Source organism: Dermacentor variabilis, chromosome 2 (assembly GCF_050947875.1).
Source record: "Dermacentor variabilis isolate Ectoservices chromosome 2, ASM5094787v1, whole genome shotgun sequence".
Taxonomy (NCBI): Eukaryota; Metazoa; Arthropoda; class Arachnida; order Ixodida; family Ixodidae; genus Dermacentor; species Dermacentor variabilis.
The window spans coordinates 230,392,448-230,404,980 of record NC_134569.1 but is presented as its reverse complement, the minus strand read 5'-3'; the positions used below and the strand labels follow the sequence as shown (position 1 = coordinate 230,404,980).

Here is a 12,533-nt window from a genome sequence, read left to right as displayed (position 1 = left end):
AAACTTTCACGTGGCCTGCGCTAAGACGCAGAGAAACAAAACTTAAGAAGAAAAAATATTGTCCGAGGGCAAACTTGGTAATAATGATTGCCCGATACAATTGTCGAATGTCAAGAAGAAAACGCTCTTCCATTTGAAAATTTGAACGCGGTCTATGGTAGCTTTTTCTAAAATGTAGTTCGGCTTTCCTCATATTTCCACACGACCTGAAAACATAGAATACAGTCGCCCTCAGTTTTCCGCGGACGCGTTTAAGACATGGCCGATGACACATTTCGAGAAAATTACAGTACAGAAATGAAATATTTTTGCGCATTCCGGTCATTCAAATTTCCCCTACGATTTCCTCTATAACTGAACATGCAATTGGTCCTTCAGATTACACATGTAGAGGCACTAGGGGCGTTGCCAAATTTTTCGAAATTTCCACTTATTTACAAAGTAGCGCAGAAGCACATGGAAGACGAAAGAAAAAGACGGGGCACAGCGCGATGTGCTCCTGCGATACTGTGTAAATATTGTCATATCAACTAGCCCACCAGTGCGTCCTTTTGAATTTTTCCATATTGTGGAAGAAAATCTGTGTGACTGCAAAAAGAAAGTGAATTTTTCTCAATTTTTTCCGTTCGTTACTTTCTCGCAGTGCTTGGGGTCGACGTATTATAAAACGACGCAATCTTTTTGTAAGGTTGAAAACTTGCTTGGCACTTTGTGTGGTACCCAGCAGCCACAGCGTCAGTATAAATTGCTTTTTTGAGTAGCCAAACGAATTGAAGTCAGTCCGACATGCCGAGATCACAACGCAGACGATGTTCGCCACCTTTTCAAAATCGGGATGTCCTGGGTGCGGTGAGTTTTCCTCGGCCGCAATTTCATTTTGGTAACCTTTGAAGGAAGTGATTAGGTTTAGAAATATGGATCATTCTGTGATTTTTCTTTACATAAAAAGTATTAATTGAAACAACGTTTTCGATGCTTTTCGACACAATCACAATCGACAACACTGCGAGTGTGCCTGCTAAAGTTGTGTAAGCATTCTAATTAAGTCGCACGACGAGCGGCAAGGCACCATTTGGTGCCGCCGCTTGAAATTTCGGGCACCGTAACTCCTTCTGAGCATGGGGTCATTCGTTGGCCAGCCTACCGAGAAGGCGCCATAACATTGGCGGTGCTGAAAACATTCGCCAGCGAATGAGGTGATTGCTTCATATCTGCGCTGTGCAGGCGCGGTAAGGCTGGCCTTATAAATGCCAATCACTCGGGATCGAGCATTGACCCCATTGGTGTCGCACGAATCCGAAGCGCCAAGTGTCCGGCTGGCCATAGTGCGCAGCCACTGCGCGGAACGGGCTGCGGTGCCAGCTGAACGGCGGCACGCCCTGCGCGGTCGGTCCGCTCGCGGCCTCGAACTCCAGAGACTGGAACAGGCCACTGTTGGTAATCTGCAAAGAGAAACAGTGCTGTAGTTCACAGATCATTCCTGGACGCTACGGTATTTCTCGTTCTGCATTTGAGCTTATGGTACTTGTCGTGGAGGACAAACACCGGTCGGGCCTACTTCATCAACGGTAACGCCGACAAAGGCTCCAGCTAGGGAACAACAATAAACACACCAGACGCGGGATTTCTCCCACACAACCGTAAACTCTTAAACAAAATTACACCGCTTCTGTTGTACGCTGCCCCACAACACTAATCGTTATCTGTCTTGTCCGCATTTCCTTGCTTTAACGCTGCAAGCCCGGTACTTCCTAATCACGAACGGGTGGCGCTTTATCAGCTTGACAGAGCATTCTCGACAGGAAAGTAGCGAGCGCCGAGTTTTCAAGAGAGGAAAATGTATTCCGAGCTCTAACAGTTTTTGGGTTGGTGTGCCTACCGGTAGCCCTAGGGCCACTTTGTAGGCGCTCCTAATGATAGACCCGAAGTTTGCTTCTTCACTTTCGTTTAGTGCGTGGAAAGGTAGACTATACGTTATCTTACTCACTACAAGGGCCTGTACTAATCTAACTGTGTCCGTTACCTTCTTTCCTTTTTGTGATACGTTATTCTTTGTATCATTCTGGCAACTTGTTTCGTCGCTGATTTTAACATGTTTATTGTGTGGTCTGCTCTTCCCTTACTCTGAACCCAGTAACCCAGAATTCTTGCAACGGTTACCCGTTTTATTTTGAATCCTTCAATTTGTATGTATAGGTCTTCATTAGTTTTGTATCTTTTTTCATATACCCTGATAACTTCGGATTTATCTGGGACACAACTGAGCCCGCTGGCCCTGGCGAAATTTTCAGCTGCTTTTGCAGCCTCTTGGAGTGTCTGTTCCTTGCTAGCCAGGCATCCGCGCGTTGCCCATAGAGTGATATCATCTGCATATAAGGTGTATATCAACTGCGGTACATCATCGAGGGCCCGCGCGAGTCCTCTCATGGCAACATTAAAGAGCAGAAGAGAGATGATGGCTCCTTGAGGAGTACCTTTGTATGGCATCTGAAAAGGTTCCGACGTGACATATGCTACGCTTATTGTAGCACTCCTCCCTGTTAGGAAAGTCCTTATGTAATTGAAGGTGTTTTCACCACATCCGATGTTGTTTAATTTAGATAGGATGGCCTTATGCGAGATATTGTCGAACGCTCCTTTTAGATCAAGGGCTAGTATTAAATGCTCTCCTCCTTTGGGTACGGAGCTCAAGACTTCGTCTTGTAATAGGAGGAATGCGTCCTGAGTAGAGAGGCCACTGCGGAAACCCAGCACAGTGGCTGGGGATAGGCCCTTGTGCTCTATGAAGTTTTGAAGGCGAGTGTGAATAATCCGTTCTAAAAGCTTCCCCATGCACGACGTCAGAGATATTGGTCTCAATGCCTGCAGGGATGGCTTCTTCCCAAATTACGGTATTATTATAATTTTGGCTTCTTTCCACTCATCGGGGATCTTCCCTTAGAACCAATAGTGTTCGTAAAAATGGTTTGTCACTGCCTCTATGAACTTATCGCTCAGGTTCCTAATCATTGCATTTGTAATTTGGTCTGCACCAGGGCTAGTATTTCTTTCGGCCGCATGAGCTGCCTCAAACACCTCTCCCTTGGTTAATGGGGCGTCGAGGCTCTCGTTTTTTACACCGGTGCAGTTGATTGGATTCCTGGTAGTATTGGTGTCTTCTACGATGTATCTGTCTTTAAAAGCTTCTATTAATTCCTCATCCGTAACCGTAAACTCGTCCGTGATTGTCTGTAATGTTCTGCTCGTCGCCGATTTTGATTTTTCTGGGTCGAGCATGTTCCTAAGCATGACCCAAGTTTTTGCAATGCTCAGAGTGTCCTGTAGCGAACTTCAGAACTGGAGCCATCCCTCGGATGCAATTTTGTTAGCGCATTCAATCGCCTCTTCCGCTAGAGCAGCGATTCTTCGGAGGATGTTCCTATTGAATCTGTAGTTTTTCCACCTCTTCAGCAGACTACGCCTGCTCTCCGACAAGTGGAGCAGGTGCCTGTCTACTGCAAACGTCTCTGCTGTTCTTACGATGCGTTTATATGTTTGTTTGTGTGACAATCTTATGTATTCTGACCAGTCCCTCATCGACTCTGGTACGAAGTAGGGTGGGGGACCGTGTCGTCGGAACATTTCCCAGTCAGTGATCACCACGTCCCCTATGACCCTGTGTAGTTTGGGGGTCGAAAGTGAAATCCTGATTATGTTGTAGCGGCAGCAGCATCGGCGTCGCGCGAGAGATGACGTAGACGCTCGCGTCTACACGAGGCACCAGCGGCTGGCACGCTCTGGCACGGGCTAGCGTTCCGAAGGAGATTATTAAAAATTGGAGGACGCTTAAGCTTCGCCTTCAAGAGTGGAACGCGACAGCGTTCCCGTCGACCCGCCAAGGGGTGTAAGACAAGGGGCTACGGCGCAGCGACTACGCGCCCCGCATCGGACGCGGTGAGCGTCGAGCAACGCAGCGTTCGGCGCGACAACGAAATGTGCGCCTGAGCAAGCGACGCACGCCTGAGCCTTCGAAACAGCTCGTTTCTAAGGCAGCACCGCGTTCACTAGAGGCGCTTTTGTCCCGTTTTGAAGCATTGAACTCGTGGCTCAGTGGTAACGTCTCCGTCTCACACTCCGGAGACCCCGGTTCGATTCCCAGCCAGCCCATCTTGGAAGTTGCTTTTTATTATGAAGTGCCTGCCGTGATTAATCGCTCACGGCCAACGCCGCGGACGCCGACGACACCGGATTTTCTGCGACACGAGCTCCTTAACGCTATCGCGTTAAAAAAGAATGCTACGCTAAGAGATCGAGTGTCGGTTCTTCCTCTCCTGCGAGAGTTCGAGACTTTACCGGTCTGCGTGGTCGCTCGTCGCCACAGTTTGGTGACCCGGACGTGATACTGCCATACGCTCCTGTGGTAGAGACGACCATGGACCAGAGCAACGCTACGAGAGCTCAAGGACAGAACCCTTCCTAGGAACGCGGTCACCCCTCCTGTTCAGCCATCGCTGTCCGCCTCCCACAGTACTGGGAGAAGCATCCTTCGGCATGGTTTCTTCAGGACGAAGCGCAATTTCAAGTCGCTGGCATCCGCTCTCAAGCCTCGAAGTTCCATTACGCCGTCGCAGCGCTCTAGCCCGCCGCCATTGACGAGGTAGCAGATTTGCTGAACTCCCCATTGTCTGCCGCCGCCTATGACGATCTCAAGGCAGCACTGCTACAGCGCACAGCAGCTTCACAGCGTTCTCGCATCCAGCAGCTTCTGTCCGCTGAAGAACTCGGCGACCGACGCCCTAGTCAACTTCTTCGCCGAATGAGCCAGCTGCTCGGAAACAACGCGAGATCCATCGACGACACGCTGTTGCGCGAATTGTTTTTGCAACGACTCCCGGCTAACGTGCAGATGGTCCTGGCGACAGCCTCTACCATGGACCTTACCGGACTTGCCGCTTTGGCCCACAAAGTCATGGAAGTAGCCACCCCAACCATCGCAGCCACGTCACCGTCTCCGGGTGACAATACAACAGCTCTGCAAACTCTTCCCTGCTCTTCCGCAGTGCAATCTCCGCTCGACTCCTTGTGTGAGCGCCTGGAACGCATCATCTGTGGAGCGGAACATCGCCGCACATCTCGTCGCCCACGCAGCCGTAGTTCCAGCAGATCAAGACGCACAGGCTCCCGCAATGAAACCTCAACTACAACGCCTGGCGGTTGCTACTACCGCGGCCGTTTTGGAAACGATGCTCGTCACTGTCGGCGTTCCTGCGCTTGGCAGGGAAACAGGCCCGCCGACCTCTAACGGCAACGAGTGGTCCGGCCCAGCACACAAGTCGCCTTTTCTACGTGACGGACAGAGTTACAGGACAACGATTCTTAGTCGACACAGGTGCTGACGTCAGCATTCTTCCCGCAAAGCACTTCGACCGAAAAGCGACACCTGTCTCGTTTTTGCAAGCCGTCAACGGCACCAGGATTCCAGTTTTCTCGTCACGCTCCGTCATGCTAAACCTTGGCCTTCGACGAGCGTTCCGCTTGATTTTCCTGGTTGCAGACGTCCGTCATGCAGTCATTGGAGCACACTTCTTGAATAACTACGGACTCCTTGCGGACATCCAACGACGCCGTCTCATTGACTCCGTGACCCAGCTATCCGTTCCCGGCGTCCCATCATCAGGCACATCGCCCATAGCGCCTATTTCTGCCATGTTGGACGAACCTGTCGCCGCGCTCCTACGCGAGTTTCCCACTTTGACGCACCTGCCGGACTGGACGCAACCGGTGCAACATGACCTGTGCCACCACATCGTCACCTCCGGCCCACCGGTCTATTTCCGACCCCGGCGTTTGTCCACGGAGAAACTCAAGATCGCTCGCTCGGAGTTCGAACACATGCTGCAACTTGGCATCATCCGCCCTTCCTGCAGTAACTGGGCATCACCACTTCACATGGTGGTTAAGAAGACGGGAGACTGGCGCCCATGCGGCGATTACCGGGCACTAAACAACGTCACAGTTCCTGATCGCTACCCTCTACCGAACATTCAGGACTTCACGGTAGCGTTGCACGGTGCGACGATCTTTTCTAAGATCGATCTCGTTCGCGCCTACCATCAACTACCGGTCGCTGACGAAGACATTCGGTCTTTTCGAATTTCTCCGCATGCCTTTCGGTTTACGGAACGCGGGCCAATCCTTTCAGCGTTTCATCGATTCCGTCACCCGAGGTTTGCCTCTCGTTTTTGCATACATTGACGACCTTCTCGTCGCAAGCTCTTCGGCAGAAGATCTTCACCACTTGCGGTTGTTTTCACGCCTTGCCAGTAATGGAATTGTCATCAACGCCGCTAAGAGTGAATTCGGTCAATCCGAACTCGAGTTCCTCGGTCATATTGTCAACGCTAATGGCATTCGACCACTGCCGTCCAAGATTCGCGTCATCGAAAACCTTCCCCGAACGACCACACTCACCAAGCTTTGCCAATTTCTCGGATTCGTCAATTTCTACCGCCGATTCATTCCAGAGTGCGCAAGACTTATGGCTCCACTAGACGCTCTCCTGGTAAATAAACGCAAACAAGTGCTTCAGTGGACTGAAGAGGCCACCAACGCTTTCACAAGAGTCAAGTCTGCCCTCGCCGACGCCACGCTGCTCAGACACCCAAAGCCAGTGCCATCATGACCGACGCTTCAAACACCGCCGTTGGTGCCGTTCTGCAGCAATTCATCGACAATGCGTGGCATCCACCCACTTTTTTCTCCAAGAAACTGAAGCCTGCGCAGTCCCGCTACAGTGTGTTTGGCCGTGAATTACTCGCTGTTTACCTGGCTATCAAGCATTTCCGCCATTTCCTCGAAGGCCGTGCATTCACTGTCTTCACTGACCACAAGCCCCTTGTGCACGCAACGAATCGCTCGGCGTCCTGTTACTCGCCCCGCGAGATTCGACACCTTTCCTGCATCTCCGAGTTTACAACAACGTTCCGCCACATCAAGGGCACCGACAACGTTCCAGCCGACGTTCTGAGTCGTGTCAATGTCGTTTCCACGTTGACATCGGAACCTTTCATCATCGAGGCCGACTTACTCGCCAGTCAACAGCGTGACGACACTGAACTTCGTACACTCCGGAACTCGTCAACGTCCCTGAAACTGGAAGACATCATTGTGACCCCAGATGGTACGTCCATCGTCTGCCACACTTCTAACGACACACCTAGACCATACGTTCCGGCATCCCTTCGCAGACGTCTATTCGAAACCATGCACATCCTGTCGCGCCCTGGCATACGCGCGACACAGAAGCTTCCTTACAGTCGTTTCGTTTGGCCTCGGCTAAACGCGCAAGTTCGCGATTGGGTTCGCTGCTGTTTGCCGTGTCAACGTTCGAAGATCCAGCGTCACCCCATTCCGTCTGCCAAGTATTTTCTTCCCCCGGATGGTCGTTTTGACACCGTACACCTGGACCTCGTCGGCCCTCTCCCACCTTCGAAAGGTTACTGCTACACACTGACATGAATCGACCTATACGCGGTGGCCAGAAGCTACACCTATATCTGGCATCTCAGCGCCCACTGTTGCAGCAGCTTTCGTGTCTACGTGGATCGCAAGGTTCGGCTGCCCATCCACAATAATCACCGATCGCGGTCGGCAGTTTGACTCAGCACTCTTCAACGAGCTACTCAAACTACTCGGAACGACACGTTTTCGCACAACTGCTTACCAGCCGCAGTCCAATGGACTAGTTGAACGTTTTCACCGGCATCTCAAGGCCTCCCTTATGGCACATGAATCACCGAAGAAGTGGGTGCTGCGTTTGCCCCTCGTCTTACTTGGCATCAGAGCCGCACTCAAGAGCGACCTAGGTTGCTCCTGTGCTGAGCTAGTCTGCGGCACTCACCTACGCCTTCCGTGCGATTTCTTTGTCGCCACCACCAAAACCCCTCTGCCATCATCTGCCGACTACGTTGCCGAACTGCAAGCTTTCTTCTGCCATATACGCCTCGTGCCTACACTTTCACAAGAAGCAAGGTCCCCGTACGTTTCTCCCGCACTCACCTCTGCTACACACGTTTTCGTGCGTAACAGTGCCGTGCGGAAGCCTTTGCAACCACACTACTCCGGGTCATATTGTGTTCTAGAGCGTCGTCCGACGACGCTTGTTGTGAATGTCAACGACCGATCAGACACGATTGCCCTGGAACGTCTCAAACCCACCTACATCAGCTCCACCAATATGCGACGCGACCCTGTTGCATCCCTCGCCGCCACCTGCGCCCGTGACACCCAAGACCAATGCCAAGACACGCCGCGTCACGTGGACTTTTCATCGTTCGTCGAACTTTCCTCCTCTCCAGGGGGGGGGCCTCTGTAGCGGCAGCAGCATCGGCGTCGCCCGAGAGATGACGTAGACGCTCGCGTCTACACGGGCCACGAGCGGCTGGCACGCTCCGGCACGGGCTAGCGTTCCGAAGAAGATTATTAAAAAAGAATGCTACGCTAAGAGATCGAGTGTCGGTTCTTCCTCTCTTGCGAGTGTCCGAGACTTTACCGGTTTACGTGGTCGCTCGTCGCCACAATGTAGTGATCACTGCCGAGGTTCTCTTCGAGGTTTGTCCATTTGTGTCCTAAACATTACGTGTAAAGGTGAGGTCTGGGAATGTGTCTCTACTTACGCTCTTACCCATCCTCGTAGGCGTGGTGGGGAGCGTAATTAGGCTCAACCCTAGTTTGGATACGGCTTGTACGAGACGCGTTCCCTTATGAGAATCCCTCGGATAGCCCCAAATGGTGTTGGGTGCATTAAAATCTCCCAACACCACGAGTCTGTCTCTGGCCCCAGCAATCTTGACTGCCTCCGTAAGGAGTTCTGCAAAGTCATATTTTCTATCTTTAGGAGGGCTTTATAGATTTACTATCACATGTCCTTGCCCTGCCTCTCTTCAGAGGAAGGAGGCTAATTATTTGATGATTTATCTCTACAATTTCTATATGTTCTACCCTTTCTGAAATTTTTTATAGAGTGTACTCAAACAAATGTACATCCTCTGGGGTGTATATTGGCCACACAACGATAACCGTCACCGGTGGTACTTGCATTTCCTTAAACGCTGCACTCACTACTTTCCTGTCAAGAATACTCTGTCGTGCTGATAACGCGCATGCCGTTCATGACTTGGAAGTACCGGGCTCGCAGCGTTAAAGAAACGAAATGCGGGCAAGACAGATGACGAGTATTGTTATGTGGCGAGATACGATCCGGAGGGTGTAGTTTTGCTTAACAGTGAGCTACACTCTAAAAAAAGCTTAGCCGCCTTGGGTTGTATTTTGTCCCCAAACACTCGGCGTCATCTAGCGCCGCCGCTGCGAAGGCTGTGCCTGACCTAAGAAATGTATGCCGCGCCTGTGTGTGCGAACGCTCAGAAACACGTCATGTGGAAGCAGGGCTCCTCTCGCTCTTCTTTCTGGATGTACCGCTCTATTGGGTGTCACTGCTGAGAAGTGCGCGCGTGCCCTCCGAGAAGAGAAGCGTGGGGCGCCGATGCCTGCGAACGATGAGAATTGTTCCGGCGCCTACTAATTGACCCAGGTTAACGAGATGTTCATTGAGAAGCGGTGTATATAGCCAGGGCACTTATGGTGCAGCTTTACCGTCTTTATATTATGCTACAGTACACTTGATGGGAAGCTCGACGCTAATTAGGCTGCCCAGGAAACGCTGCATGTTTTTCTTGTCTATGACGCCGAAGCATTTCTCAACATATCTCAGGAATGGTTTGCGTTTGGTCTGAAATGACTCCAAGGCCTTGGCTTCAAGTGCTTGCATTGTCAGGTTTGCAGTCGCGACCATTGTGGTAGAGAACGTAATTCTACAAAAAAGTACGTGCTGTACAAGTAAAACCGTAACAAGGCGCACAGCTCAGTGAAGTCCAACGGGGTGCGAGCCTGTAATGATGGGTCGTTGTGAAGCAAGTGCGTAGATGCGTCGACGGCACGATCGACTTGCACGCTTGTGAAAATATAGCATACGTCGAGAGACACGAGTACGTCAAATTCATCTACAGCACTTAGTAGTGGACACAATTCCTAAAGAGAAAGTCCCAGGAAAATACCTGATAGATGCCTTTTCAAGCCTGTATGAGCATGTATTGTCGGATGTCTTTGCGACAAAAAACGTTCGAACAATAGAATACCAGATGGTAACGCGTTGAACGTTTGACTACAGTAGTGTGGACATTTCTGTTGATGTCCATCACCAGCCACGATGTGTTTACGTGGGTGATTTGTTTTAACGGCACCAGTTTTTACTCTGCAAAGAGCAGCGTAGTCATTGAATTCGCAGCCTGAATTGCAAAATATCACGATCTAATCGCTTGGCGCGAGAACTGAACCGTAACCGTACTCGTCTACGACCAAAGAAATGCAACATCGAAACATCTAAGTGCTATTCGTTCTAAAACTTATGCGTCAGCTACGAGCTTCATTTTAACGCGTTTCAACTCTTGAAATTACTGTTATATCTACGTTAGGCTCCTGTATGGGCTGATAGCGTCACTCAACGCAGCGATCACTCTGGTCAGTGAACCAGCAAGGTCCATATAAGCTTTGTCTTTTGGCATTTCATTTTTTCTATGTAAAACAGCAATGCCCTAACACAACTTCAAAGAAAGAGTGCAACCGCTATTTCTCGGAGCCCATTTTCGTAAAACTGGAGAGTTTGTCGTAGATGACGGTACGAACAAGAGAGTAAAAGAAAGCGTTTGCTTCTCGTTGCGATTTCAAAAGTCTGAATAACATACGCTTATGTATAGCAGCTAAGCGACCGATTTGGTCGCCATATTTAACGACAACAATTTCACAAGCGAACGCAGCAATAAAAGCACGCATGTTCATACCGTATGATCATGCGATGCGCTGTACGAGAGACAGATCTACAAAAGAGCAGCTTTCGCTACAATCCACAATCCTCCGCCAGCAGGTCGGCCACCGGAAAAATCTGATTCACACTTTACAGTGAGCTGTTATTTCTGTGATGGGTGCTAACTGCGTACAATAAACCATCAGAACGGTACGCACGCTGTTAGGACTATTGCTTATGTTCCTAACTAATTATTGCTTTTAAAGAAAGCTTACAATTACAGTGCGAATGTTGCAATAAGCGCACATTCGTCAAAGAGTATTTAGATATACACAACTGATCTCCGAGGCTGATTGAAAGATCAAACACACGCACACACACGTCCCGCTGTGTGCTCCGTCCGCCTCGAAGTAAGCAGAAACGCCCGGCCATTGCCGACCCAAATAGCTTCAGTACCTCTCGTACAACAGCTCCCCAAGGAAAAGACGCCTTCCTACATAATATAGGGCCCTCCACTAACGCGAGAAAAATCACCAGAAACTACAACTAAGCGTATACCTGGAATAAAATAGGTAGCGCGCGCGCAAGCTGATTTTCGACATCCCGCAGCTGTAGCAGATTATCTAAGTTGAGTGTAACTCTATTCCAAGGATGTAGCTGAAAAATGATCGACCAGACACGAAATCTGTACAGGTTCTTCGTGGCAGGAAATCTTGTGGGGTGCTGCCAATGGGCTAGCATACCATGCCTACCACGCATGGTGACCAGGGTCCCGCTAAGGAATAATGTTCTTGCGTATACTGTTAAGGCCTTGAATGATCATAGTACTTGCATCGCATCTGTTTGTGCGCGCATTATCTCTGCTTCCGAGTACAAAGGTGCCGACGTTTCCGTTTAAGATATTCTCCTCAGCCAACATTACATAGGATACGATGAAAGATCTCTCGCGTTGATTCTCTCGAAACGAGCTGGCGTCTGTCGCACTGTCAGTCGCCATGACCGATACTGTAATTGTCATTATCAACCGTTGGTACAATCTTGAATGTACTCGCGTGTGGCTTTTTACAACTCTTGTATCTAAATCATGTATTTGGGGCATATATGAAAAATTACTGTAAATATAAACAAATTACATCACGCTGTCGTGTTCCATCATTGTGCAAGCTCTGAAGTGATGAGGCTGAATAAGTGTGCAGAAATTGCTTGAAATTGCGTGCTTACCTTTGTGTCCGTCCCTCCTGACAGACGGCGCGGCAGCAAGTCGAAGCGCGGACACATAGAAGCGTGCTCGTCGCGTATCGGTTGGCTGTAGTTGCAGGGAAGTGGGCACACACCACTTTGCACTGTGAACCTTCAAAGTAGAAAATGAAAGCAGCTTTGTCTAACGAATTTTAAAGCGCGCGAATTCTATCGTGATGGTGCGCACTACACCACCATTACGCGGAACATGTAGATCAGAGAAAGAGCAGTGGAATGTTAATGGCTTGTTCTGCCTTTCAAAGTCTGCTGTCGTCCTGATGTATGCGCTAACAAATATTATGACCCTACGCCACGTTCCCGCAAATTATCGAGCACCATTTCGATAACAATTTACATTAAAGTTAACAATAATTGTTCATTTGCGAAAAAGTGTAAACAGGGAAATTGTGGTGGTATGAAATACTGTACTAATTTGTGCCTATTATCTGATGTAACA

General features: G+C 49.7%; 1 protein-coding gene across 1 annotated transcript in view; it reads right to left on the bottom strand.

Moving 5' to 3' along the window:
- Window positions 1-1,228: 1,228 nt before the first annotated feature.
- Window positions 1,229-12,533, bottom strand: part of LOC142570719 (putative phospholipase B-like 2) — a 243,233-nt gene continuing 231,928 nt past the window's right edge. The window contains exons 11-12 of the mRNA XM_075679063.1: window positions 12,059-12,188; window positions 1,229-1,442 (exon numbers count right to left, since the gene is read on the bottom strand). Coding sequence (XP_075535178.1) covers window positions 1,242-1,442; window positions 12,059-12,188 — 331 coding nt within the window. The 3' untranslated portion in view covers window positions 1,229-1,241. The remainder of the gene's footprint in view (window positions 1,443-12,058; window positions 12,189-12,533) is intronic.